Here is a 12573-nt window from a genome sequence, read left to right on the forward strand (position 1 = left end):
ATGAAATTCTGCCAGGAGTGATGGGAGCGTCAGCTTTGGGCTAGCAGCGAGCACCACAGCATGGTGCCCCTCTGAGTGACCCAGCAGGCAGCAAGAGGCCCAGCTACCTCATCTGCACACCCACACGCCTGTTTACATGTGGAAAGGCAAGTTTTACTGCCCTCACGTGGATTCACGCATCAAGCAGACTGGCCGGTCTCATGGCCCTTTACGTTACCCACTAGTCTAGGGAGACCGTCACAAAGCACACTGTAAAAGTAAGAGAGAATGGATGAAATCCTGACGCCACTGAGAGTTTTGCAATTGACTTCAACAGAACCAGGAGTTCATAGGACAATAGTATCCCACTGCTGCATATATGCAGAGCCCAGGCTGAGGTGCCAAGCCGCGATGCATGCGTTCCAAGTGGGAGGAATTGATCCTATGTCGTCTTTCTATTAGGATGGATTTATTTCTAACCCACCATGAGCCTGATGAAGATGGAATCGGTTTGTCTGATGGATGCTGATGCAGAGGAGAGTCAGTTTTTCACGGTACCATGACTGACCGACAGCACTTTGACAGGCTTACTAAACACACCTCGTTGCCCCAAAGTCTGGCCTCAGCAGCACGCATACAATGGGTATCAATGCATACGCATGCACCGGGGGTGTCGCACAGCTGTAACTGACGGCTGTGTCCAGCCAATAAAAAAATAGCAGCTTATGCAAAAATGTACTGGACCAGTTTCCTAAAAGCTTTTGGGGCACCTTTATGTGTGCAATTACTGCAACTGTGTGTCCAAATTGGGGACCTGCCTGGAAAAACTGCCGCCATTATCCAACATGTGCACTCAAGGGCAGTAACTGCACAGATAAATTAGACACAAACGCTGCGTGTGCAGTTGCACGCCTAAACAGTTTGAAAATCGGGCACCCATCTTCTGTTTGAAACGGATTTTGAGTAAGTTGGTTTTTCAGAGACTGAAGTTTAACGGGCCACATTTTAATACAGAGATGATCTCATCCATGCCTCCACTTGCATTCGTTATCCAGGGACCACCTCCGCCCATTGACAATGCCAAAGGTCTCCGGAGGCCGCAATAGCCCACGTGGAAAAGTACTAGGATAGAGGTACTGAGTGTGTGTTTGCCTTATTTTAAATACAATTTAAATCCAGGCGGGGTGTTCTTCTGAGAGATGTGAACGACCACAACCACAAGTTATTGGGCTCAGTGCGCGAATGTCCCGTGGTGAAACTCCTTGTGTTATGCAGGAGGTCAGATTAGATGATCACGGTGGGCATGTCTGGCCTTAAAAATCTATTAATTTAGCAGCTGGAAATGAAGGCGGAGAAGCCAGCCTGAAGCGCAGAGTCAGCTCTCTGGAGACAACCAGTAGGTGTCCCACAGCTTGAGGTTTAGTGAGCACCAATATCAGTTAGAGACGATTAATTAATTATTAATTAATAAACAAGAGCAAGGATGGCCCAGTGGTTAGGGCCCCTACCGAAGACCTGAGAGCCCCAGGTTCAATTCCCTGCCCTTCCACAGATTTTGTGTGTGACCCTGGGCAAGTCCCTGAGCTTTTCCGTGCTTCAGTTCCCCATCTGTACAATGGGGACAATAGAATCATAGACTACCAGGGTTGGAAGGGAGCTCAGGAGGTCATCTAGTCCAACCCCTTGCTCAAAGCAGGGACCAATCCCCAATTTTTGGCTCAGATCCCTAAATGGCCCCCTCAAGAATTGAACCCACAACCCTGGGTTTAGCAGGCCAATGCTCAAACCACTGAGCTATCCCTCCCCCCTTATTTTATCTCTCAGGGGTGTCATGAGGATAAATCCATTAACAACTGTGAAACACTCTGAGGTCTCCCAAGGAAGGGTGCTGCATAAGAGGTAGGTATTTATTATTATCAATTATTTCATTCTAGGGTGTGCAAATTTCTTCCCCACCAGAATAAATGAGCTAAATTTGAACACTGATTGCAAGCACCTACTTTCTGACAGACTTCCATGTGCTTTTTGAGCCCAGCAATGGTTTTCCTGGTTATAACGCCACACGTAGGACAGGCAACTTCTCCTTTCTCATTGATCTCCCGCTGCCATTGATCCTCTGGGTTTGCTAGAGGGGGGAAGAACGGCAAAACAGGTAAACCGTTGGTGCTAAAATAAAGCCCTTTCCAGGATTCATGAATAAGAGAAACATCAAGGTTCAAAAGGTTGGAAGCCATTGAAATGGTCAAATGCAACAAATCATTCGTAGAAAAAAACCCCACATTGCAGACCACATTCCCAAAATTCTGGGTGCAAAAAGGCAGTTGGGTGCCTAATTTGCACTTCAAATTATTGTAACAGCTTGGGCAAACGGAGCCATGTGCACAGAGTCATTTCATTTGCATGCCCATTTTTGTGCGCAATGGGGAAAAATACATATTTCCAGAATCTGGTCTTGCTGAGAAGTTTCTGCACTTGGGTAATTCATGCACCAGGATGTTCCTGTTTCATGCACAGAGTCAGGCTGCTAGGCCATTCGTTTGCAATGTGGTTTACAAACCCCATACTGAGCACCGGCAGAAAGGAGAGGAGACCAGACTGAACACAGCTCAGCACAGCTGCAGACTTGCCGATCATGGAGGCATGCACCCTCACCTGGGACCAATAAGGAAAACAAGCCCAGCTATAAAGGAAGCAGAACAGAGGAAGATGGGGAGGCCGAAAGGACTGGGATAGCTGAGGGTAACAGCCCTGTGCCAGGCTGCCTCTAAGAAACTGAGAAGGAGACAAAGGAAGACTGCAAGCCCTGGAGTTTCAGAGCTGACTGACTCATTTCAGGTTAAGTTGAGATGAACAGGGGGAGACCAGTATCATGTTCCATAGATATGGACTGGCAACAGAGCTTGCTTATACCCACCAGGTGTGATCATCATCAGATCCTTTTAATGCTCTGCCAGGTATGGCTCAGACTTGGTTAAATAAGGCAGTTTACACACAGCGCTACCCAGTGGCTGAACGGTACAATTTGTTAGTCTCTAAGGTGCCACAAGTCCTCCTGTTCTTTTTGTGGATACAGACGAACACGGCTGCTACTCTGAAACCAGTACAATACAGTTTAGCATTCCATGCCTTCTCCCCCTTAAAGTTCTACACGCCTACCATTTCCCATTGTTATATTATCATGCTACCTTTGTAGTTCAGTACAGATCAATCTGTTACGTGTTGCAGGATCATACTGGTTTTCTAATTACATGACCCAAAAGTGTAACAACTTGTTCATCTGGCTGTCCATTAGTTGCAATGACTGGCTGTGGTTGGTTTGGAATCCTGGATTCTTCTTCTTGTTCTGCATCTGTCATCTGTAGTGTTGCTCTGTGCTGTTCTTTGAGGAGCAAACTGGAGATATCAGCCGTTGCTGTTGCACTCTTCACTGTTGGTCTTGATCATGTATGATCGAGCTTTCCTTTGAGACAGCTGGAGTTGCCCATCCTTTTGCTACATCCAATTTGACATGAAGATGGTCACCAGGTTCTCGATGTGGCCATTCTCTGAGTGATAGCTGCTGTAGAAGTGTTCATAAGCTCTTTTAACTTTTTTACCAGATTTGGCTCCTCTCTTCATGTCTGGCCACTTTGGAGATAGGGTTTTTTCCAAAGTTGGAAGAGTGCTTCTGTGATGTCTTTCTGTCAGGAGTTGTGTTGGACTATAACCAGTAGCCACTACAGGTGTCGATCTGTAACTCAGAAGAGCAAGAATGGATCTCCCTGCTGTAGGATTTTCCTGGCTATCTGTCCAGCTCTCTCACCTCTCCATTTGCTTGTGGGTAAGGTGGGCTCCTAGTAATAGCATCAAAATCATGTGTTGTTTGGACTTACTTAAATTCTGCTGCAGTGAACTGTGGTCCACTGTCCGTTATTAGTTGTTCTCAAATATTGAAGTGAACTAAAGGGCACTTCAGTTTCTCAATAACACTGCGACCTGTTATGTCTTTCAAGTACATTATTTCAGTATAACTGGAAAGAGTCCACAAGCACCAGGTAATTATGTCCTCTGAATCTGCATAAATCTGCAGCAAATCTCCTCCTAGGTCTCTCAGGAAGCGGAGTCTGTACATTGTCTCTTACGTTGATTTGAACTGGATCTCCTTTCAAAAGTTCAGTATCAACAAATCCCCTATAGAGTTCTTCTGACTTCCACCTTTCTTACTAGGCCCATCTTAGCTGCCACCTTTCAGCTGAGAAAGTTGTTGGTCCTTGATCCTTTGATCACACATGCTCTGAATGCAAAGCTTTTGTCTTTGTAAATTATTTCTGTGATGAACTGGCCCATGCAGTTCAGAATCCCTGTAGGGCTACTCAGAGCCAAGTCAGGTGACTTCAGCTCCAGCCTGGGACGAGCTGAAGGTGATTCTAAGTCCTTTCTGAGATGACTGTGACATCAGCTCCTGAGTCAATTTTAAAGTCCATAGTTCTGCCATGAATATTCAATTTCACTTTCCAGGCAGGCTCTGTGTCATCACAAGTGATAGATCCCAGAAACAATGCCTCTTGAGTGTCTGTAATTTGAGTCAACTCCCTGACTGCTTTGGTGCAGCAAACAGCCGCAAAATGTCCATATTTTGTGCATGTATTACACCGTGTGTCTCCGGTTGGCCATGCATCATCTCCTGGGATATGACTTTTCCCACACCTTGTGCATGTAGGCTGGAATTTGTCCCTCTTAGCCTGGGAGCTCTCTCACCTTCCTTCAGGAGTTGTATGATAATGACTTTTAACTCTCACGTGTCTGTTCATAGCTTCTAAGCTAGTTTCAGGTTTTTTGGACTGCTCATGCCTTTTGTTTTGTTGTTTCCCTAATTCTGACTGCTTTACTATCTGAATAGCTCTAGCTCTGTTTAAATCTCTCTTCAACTGTAGCTGCTGTGAAAGGTTTTTATCTGTTAACTCAATAACGAGTCTCTCTCTGATATTCTCATGTTTTGCATGCTCAAAATTACAGTTTTCAGCCAATGTATGCAGAGCTCTTATAAAACATTCAACATTTCTCCTTGGTTCTTGAATTTTCTGATGAACACATCTGTGTCAAATATAGGCAGAAACCTTTCCATAAACATCTTTGTGACTGTCTTCAGTAAAGTCAAAGGGTTTAAAAATATGCTCTGCCTGCTTCCCCATAGCACAAATTAAAGAAGATACCTGTATATCTCCAGTTTCTTTGCGGAGTTTGTTTGCAGTTTGAAATCTTGCAAAACACTGCTTCCAGTCTGTCCACTGGGAAGGCCTATCAAAGCTGGAGTTCTCTGGGAGCACTGAAGAGTGGCATGTTGATGAGATCTTGCAACCTTTCTTGCTCACTAAGACCCTAAAGTCCATGTTGAGAACTGAGTCTATAGTGAATGGGAAGGTTCAAAAATAAGCTATTTCTGCAACCTGTGCAATCTTTTTGCTTTGTTCCTCTGTTTCTGATCTTAGTTTACTCCTGGTACCATGTCATGTCCCTGTACCAGATACGGCCTGGCTTCAGAGCTTGCTTATGATGATCACACCTGCTGTGTATGAGATCCTTTAATGCTCTGCCAGGTATGGCTGAGGTTCATTTAAAGAAGGTATTTTGCACACAATGCCACCTAGTGGCTGAATGGTATAATAGAGTTTAGTGGGCCATTAGGGGAAAGCTGGGGCCACTAGACAGACGGCCCCTAGAGCGGCTGAGAGTGATCCTTCCTCCCCCACAGCAACTCATCTCCCATAAGAGAAACTCAGAGAAGGAATGAAACATAAGCGTCAGGCTTCCGAACCGACTGTGTGCATGTAAGCTCTGTAACTGGTATCTCTGCCACCTGCACAAACATAGGCAGCTACTGTCTGCATGCCAAGTTTCCAACGTGTGTTTATTTAAATGTGTGAAATGAGATTTTAAAAACCCCCCACAGGAGACCAGATTCTGATCTCAGACTGATGTAAATCTGGAGTTCTCTCCGTTGACTCAGATAGGGTGACTCTGCTTTTACACCGGGGAAGTATGGTCAGCATGTGACCCATTGAGCTTGTTTATTTGAACATCTCCGCATTGTGATGAGCTCAGAGAGCCACTTATTTGCATGTGCAATCGGTGAAAAGCGCTGCAGCTGTGTTTATTCTGCGCCTCCTGCATGCCTCTCCCTGTCAAGACTGCCAGCGAAAGCAAGCGCCTGAGGAAGAACTCCGAAACGCAGGCTCCAGACATCAAATGGTCGGTATGTTCATTCAGTTAGTAGCGGAAGAACTGTGCACAAAGCCCAGCCGATAGCCCAGACGCTGGTCCCACTGACCTCAGTGGGAGTTTGGCTAGCGACTTCATGCACGAGGGGCAAGATTTGCGTCTATGTCATTTCCCATTGCTTATCGTGTCATTACTTGAAGCCGCAGGGCAGATTTTAGGCTGCCTTGGGGAAGTTTTGTGATGCTTTCCCGGCACAGAGCTGCCCTAATGCCATCTTCCCTGGCCACTGGGCAATCTCTCCTGTGCAGCAGGATCACTGGGAGGGGTTGTGGCAAGGACACCTCACCCCGCTGCTGAATGGCCTGCTGCTAAAATGGCCCCTTAGAGCCAGGCACAGCTGGGGTAACGCAGAGCAGCCTATTGGCTGCTCTAAATTGTCGTGGGGAACTGGAACAATGGAGACCAGCCCAGGATCACGGGGGTGAAACAGCGACATAATCTTCTCAGCCACCCTCTCCTGAGCTCTGCCCAGCACTCCTCAGCCTCGGCTTGAGATCTGGGCCTCAATGTCACTCAGACCCCAAAGTCCACATTGAGAACCGAGTCTATAGTGAATGGGAAGGTTCAAAAATAAGCTACGGCTGAGTGCTCCAAGCACTGAGACAAGTGTCGAAACGTTTTCTTAACCACTAGTCATTCCTCACGCCAGCAAAATGATTTTGGTCTCTTATTATCCTAGCTCCATTAACCAAACTGTTGCTTTGTTTCTCCTCCCTCACTCTTGGGCGGTTACCACCAAGTGACCCAGTTCTCAGCAGGCCGGGGGAATCCTCACGCCTCACCTGACGATAAATGCGCGACGGCCTCCCTTTTCACACTGGCTCCTGGTGGCTTCTTTTTCAGCTCATCCGTGCTGCTGGTCCCCTCCAGTTTCTTGGCTCGATGGGCCTTTGCCTTGTCCTCTGCTTTTGCCAGGCCTGTAGAAAGAGAGCAACCTTTATTAAAGACATACACCATGAAACCGGGGCCTTAAGACAAAGAGATTTGATGGATGCTCTTCCGGTGAACGTTATCTAACTGATTCATTAGGCAAAAATCCTGCAGTCCTTTAGGCACAATGACTACTGAAGTCCATGGCAGTTTTGCCTAAGCAGCAATGGCAGGATTTGACCCATGACTATGACATGCCAAGTCATGCATGCACGTAGAATTTTGCAAACAGAAAGCGAGACACTTTTCCTGTTCCCAAAGAGTTTACAGCGTGGGAAATTCCAAGCCAAGACAGAGCACAGGTCATCACTTCAGCTAAGGGATGGAGGGTGAGGGGAACAAGCTGGGAGGGATTTCTGTCTGACGCCTGATGGAGGAATTTGAAAGAGGATCCGCTTCTGAGACACTGCAATATTAAAGGGCTGTTTCCGCTAAGAGACGCGTGCAGGGTACAGCTTTGGGGAACTGCTCACAAAAGGAATCCACGGTCCCTACTATGAAATAACACAGTTCTGGGATCTCAAATGGGACCTTTACTCCCCACAGCCTTAAAAATTTGCCATCGTGAATCCTGGGACTTCCTTAAACATGCCGTGTTGTCAGACTGTGTGAAACTGCAGGGGAAGAGGAGAGCAGAGAGGAGGGCTAGTGTAAGAGTGAGTGCCAGGCACACGTGGGAACAGAAATCCCTTTGGGACACCAGGCTGCTGCCATCTGCGGTGCTGAGTGAGCTGCTGCATTGCCAAGTCTGACTGCAAAGGCCAACAAATTTGCTCTTGGTGGAAAAGGGACTAGCAGGCAGAGTGCTATACACACAGAGTGAACGGCACTCAGTCCAGCTTCCCTGCTTAATCATGCCTTTGTGTCCTTTCTCCCACCTCATCTTTGCAGTTTGTTCCACGCTTGGAACAAGCGATTACTCGCTTTTCATTCTGGTCCCTCAAGACACACTTCTTAGGTGATTCTTTTTGGCGACAATCCACCGAGGAAAGGGGCCAGGATCGTGTCTTCCCCTATGTACTGTATAGTGCCAGACAAGCAGCCGACGGACCAACAAATAAATAGTAATAATAACAGCTCCGTCTGATGCCCCTCCGCTCTGCACACGCACAACCCCACCTTGTATGGGCAGTTAACAGGAAGGTTACCCACCTGGGTGCGTGCAAGAAATGGAAGATACAGTTTTAAAGGCCACTTTTGAAAATCTGGCCAACAGGGGCAGATGTGGGTCGCAGCAAGACCTGTTTGCCCAGCATCACTTCTTGTGCAACCCCTGCAGACTGGGATTTTAGAATGCGAGTCCCGAGAGCCACGTGCATTTTTAGGCATCGGTTTCATGCTCTTCCTGCACATGCCCGCATGGGAGGAGTTACATGGGAAAACTGAGCATTTGCAAGTGCAGATGCGTATTTGTGAGCACAGACGTCTGATTTGCTCAGGCAATGGCAGGAACCGCGCATGCAGAAATGATGCAAAAATGTTGGGCGAACTCCAGGCCCCAACTGGCTGTTAAGGGCACTAGGGATCCTGTAACCAGTTGCTGACATCTGAGATGGGGAAGGAGATGAGGATGCTGGAGCATACTTGGGGTGGAGCTGCGGGTAGAAAATTAAATCAGAGGCAGTATGATGCAGCTATACTTCTGGGGCTGCCCCATCCCTCCTTTTTCGGGTGGCAGGTCAGAGGGGATAACCTCAGGGCATGGCTACGCTGGAAACTTCAAAGCGCTGTCGCGGGAGTGCTCCTGCGGCAGCCCTTTGAAGTGCGAGTGCGGTCGCGTGCGAGCGCCGGGAGAGAGCTCTCCCAGTGCTCCTGGTAATCCGCCTCCATGAGGGGATGAGCTCCGAGCGCCGGGTGCGCGGCTCCCGGTGCTCGGAGCCTGTCTACACGGGCGCTTTGAAGCGCTCTGACTTGCTGCGCTCAGGGGGGTGATTTTTCACCCCCCTGAGTCAGCCAGTGAGAGCGCTATAAAATATAAGTGTAGCCTAGCCCTCAGTCATAAGCCATTCACAGGTGAAGTTTTAGGGCCCATCTTGGAAACAGAGTCTAACCAATGCCTCTGTTGGAGGCTCTGCTAGGGGTGCTCTGGGTAATGAACAGATCACAGATACCTGCCTTCACAGGAGCAGGTCGGTGAGGCAGTATTCTGGGAACACAGAGGGGGAAGCTATAGGCTGTGGAATTGAAACAGGGCTGCCTGTTACCTTTCAATCCAAACGTCCCTGAGATGGACGGTTGCTCCCCGGTAAATTTCTTAGGAGTTTTCTGTTTCCTTCCTGACTCGAGAGAGAGAAAACAGAGATAAAAATTTGGTCAAATAACTGCAGTGCAAGCGTGGCTTTAAATACACACGGTGCAAAGGAACCTGGATGAACTCTGGATCAGGAGGTGAGCAGTAAGGGATCCAACCTCACTTTATCCTCCCTCCCTCAAGGGGCTTTACTGCCCTGAAATGAAGCAGCTATGGATGGGACCCTCAGTCTAACACCCTCGTACAGCATTAGATCCAGATCCTGTGGCAGCTAAAAGGTCTGTTACCTAACTCTAAACTAAAACTACCTAACCCTAGTATCCGAGACGTTATTCCCTATCTTCATAAGGCAGATCTGACTGCTGACGGCTGTTGAACAACCTGGCGTCGCGTGACTAATGGCTCCCCTACCCCCTACGCGGTTTCTGCATGCATGGTCTCCTTAGCTCATGGCTCATTAAGTGCTTTGGGAGCGGAACTCCACAGAACCATTTTCCATCCCCAATGCAGCCGTGACCCATGTCAGTCTCATGCACTCTCCCCTCCGACCGACCGACCGCTCTGTGCACGTGGCTTTGATTTCTGACTGTGGCTGGGGCCCACACGGGGGGTGGGAGAGGTGCTGTGCAGCTTCACTGCCTCCTGCTGCCTGGGGGCCAGATGCACGAGTGTAAATGGAGAGCGATGCAATTGCTTTCAACGGAGTCCCCCTCCATCACGTTGCTGTACTGGAGCCCGGCCTTCGCCCTGGGACACCACCCTCTCCAGCCTCCTGAACCAGTGTAGCCCCGGGCTCTAATCTTACTGTGCTTCATCCTCTCTGGGTCCTCCTCCTGGAGGGAAGCCTGCGTGCCCCCTTGCTGTTTGGGATCCTTGCAGCTCGAAGACTTGGCCGTCGGGGTAGCTGCTGCTCCTGCCTCCACTGCGGTGATCTGAAATGCTTTGTTCTTCCTGCTCTCCACGAGGCACTCTCCATTCTCGGGGAGCTCCTGGACCACAGTCTTCTCCACCTTTGCCTGTTTGGGATGGATGGTGGGGGAATCTGAACTCTCAGCAGCTCTAGGGCAAAGCATAGAGGGCTCATTTAAAACGGAGTCAAGAAACCAACGCTGTTGACACCTCTTCCAACCCAACGGCCAACCCGGCTTGCACCACAGTGCCCAGTGGGAAGAGAATTGGGAGTTTCCCCTTTCTCTCTTCCCGGCCTTCCCCAAACCACTGGCAAGCAGCTAAGCCGTGCGCCGGTACCTTTTCTTGCCACTGGCCTTGCCCACGGCTTTCGGCACTTTGTTTTCTGCTTTGCTAGCTGGTCCTGGCCTATCCAAGTGGTTCCAGAGCCTGTGCTTTTCCAGCTGGGTTTTGGATGTGAAGGCAGCTTCGCAGTAAGAGCAAGGGTAAGTCAGCTTCTCCGAGATCGCCCCCTGCAAGAGAGCAGAAAGGTGGGAAAGGGAAAGGACCAGCCCTTCCCCTGCAAGTGCAAGAACCTCCCCGCACACTCACACTGCCAAGACTGGGAGGTAGAAGAATCCCTTCCCACGAGCGCCATCGGCAACATGCCACAGCCGGTGAGCTTTTCAAAGGCGCCAGGGCCGTAGGTACCTGACCCCCATTGACTTTCAATGGGAACTAGAGGGTTATTTCTCTTTGGCTCCACTGGAAATGCCAGCCAGCATTTTAAATGGGAGCCAGGGAGTGCTTTGGTGAGATACACATACCCTGGTGCATCAAAAGGGGAATCTGATCCTTCGTGGGGATGAAAAGAGAATACCGTTTTTAAAATAAAAGCATAACAGAGATCCTAATGCAAACAGCCGCCTAAACTGCAAGCACAAATCCTGCATTTGCACATGCAAACAGGCACAGAGATGTTCAATTGCAAGGTTGCTAAAAAGTTGGAGTTTTGTGCACAATTCAGATGGCTGCTGTTTGAGAACAGGGGCCAGTTTATTTCAAGTTGCAGCTTTGAACTGGAGGGTGAATCCTGCAGTGTGATTTCCTTTCCCATTCTCTTTTCACTCCCTCAATCCATGCAATCTGGGCTCCCCGTCAATTTAATTCTTAGGCAAAGCCCTTGCTTTACAATTCTGACAGGGACTAGGCCATGTGGGACTTGGATCATTTTGCTAGGGAAAAACCTGAAGTTCTCTATCAGCCTTTCCCCAGGCAATGGGAATCCAGGGGGATGGGAGCAGGGGTGGGGTTGCCTACGGAAGGACTCTGTTGGGTTAAAGGAAAGAGCTGACCCTTGGCACGGAGAGGCGGGTGCAGACAAGGGAAGTGTCAGGGGATGCAGCATTAGTCCAGCCCGCCTGGGTAGAAGGAGTTGGAGTTTAATGGATGCAAACAGCAACTGAGCACGAGAACTCACCGTCTCCATTCAAGAGATTATGGGTGAACCCCTGGCCCTGGTGAAAGTAAGGGCAAAACTCTCACTGACCCCAATAGGGCCAGGATTTCACCTCACATCTATACTGGGACGTGTCAAGAAATGCAGTGTTAGATCTGCCTCTTTATATGCAAAGGTCCCTCCTGGGAAATCAGAACCCTGTGCACTGCCTCCCCTGACTCCTCCACTGTACATTCAAACAGGGCAATAGCAGGCTCTGGCCTGGCCCCTACATTTGGGGAAAATCTATTGCCCACCTCCATGGGGGCCTTAGGTTCAGCAGAACCAACGCAGCTCCTTGGCATGGGGTGGGAGAAGGCTGCGCAGCCTGTGGGGAATGCATGCCAGGGCTCCCTGTGCCCCAGCACAGCAATGCATTGGGGCGAGGGAGCGAATGCACATCACTGCAGATCCACCCACCGTCCCTCACCACAGGCAGGCAGTGCAGCAGCCAAAGGGGTTTCTGTGGCCCTCAGGCTAGAGTACCAGCCGCAGAGTGGCTTTCTTCCCTCGCACGTCCCCAGCACACAGTCGAGTCAGCTGGGCTAAGGGCTGGATACTGGCCTGGGCCTGCAGTGAGCGGAGTTTCCTGTTGATTTGCACTTAGCCGGTACTAATGTAGCTTTGCACAGGATCACGCAAAATTCCTCCACTTGCACAATCTGACCTGAAGGGAACACGACAGCTGGAGAGGCTAATATATTTGATAATCCCATTTCGGGGAGTGTGTAGTCCATATTTCAAAATGTTCTCTGCCCGTCCTTTGAGC

The 12573-nt window shown here is 49.1% G+C and overlaps 1 protein-coding gene across 1 annotated transcript in view; it reads right to left on the reverse strand.

Moving 5' to 3' along the window:
- ZNF512B (zinc finger protein 512B) overlaps positions 1–12573 on the reverse strand; it is an 81717-nt gene that overhangs the window by 43578 nt on the left and 25566 nt on the right. The window contains exons 5-9 of the mRNA XM_048819971.2: positions 10667–10839; positions 10224–10477; positions 9372–9443; positions 7020–7154; positions 1980–2104 (exon numbers count right to left, since the gene is read on the reverse strand). Coding sequence (XP_048675928.2) covers positions 1980–2104; positions 7020–7154; positions 9372–9443; positions 10224–10477; positions 10667–10839 — 759 coding nt within the window. The remainder of the gene's footprint in view (positions 1–1979; positions 2105–7019; positions 7155–9371; positions 9444–10223; positions 10478–10666; positions 10840–12573) is intronic.

This window comes from Caretta caretta, chromosome 13 (assembly GCF_965140235.1).
Source record: "Caretta caretta isolate rCarCar2 chromosome 13, rCarCar1.hap1, whole genome shotgun sequence".
Taxonomy (NCBI): Eukaryota; Metazoa; Chordata; order Testudines; family Cheloniidae; genus Caretta; species Caretta caretta.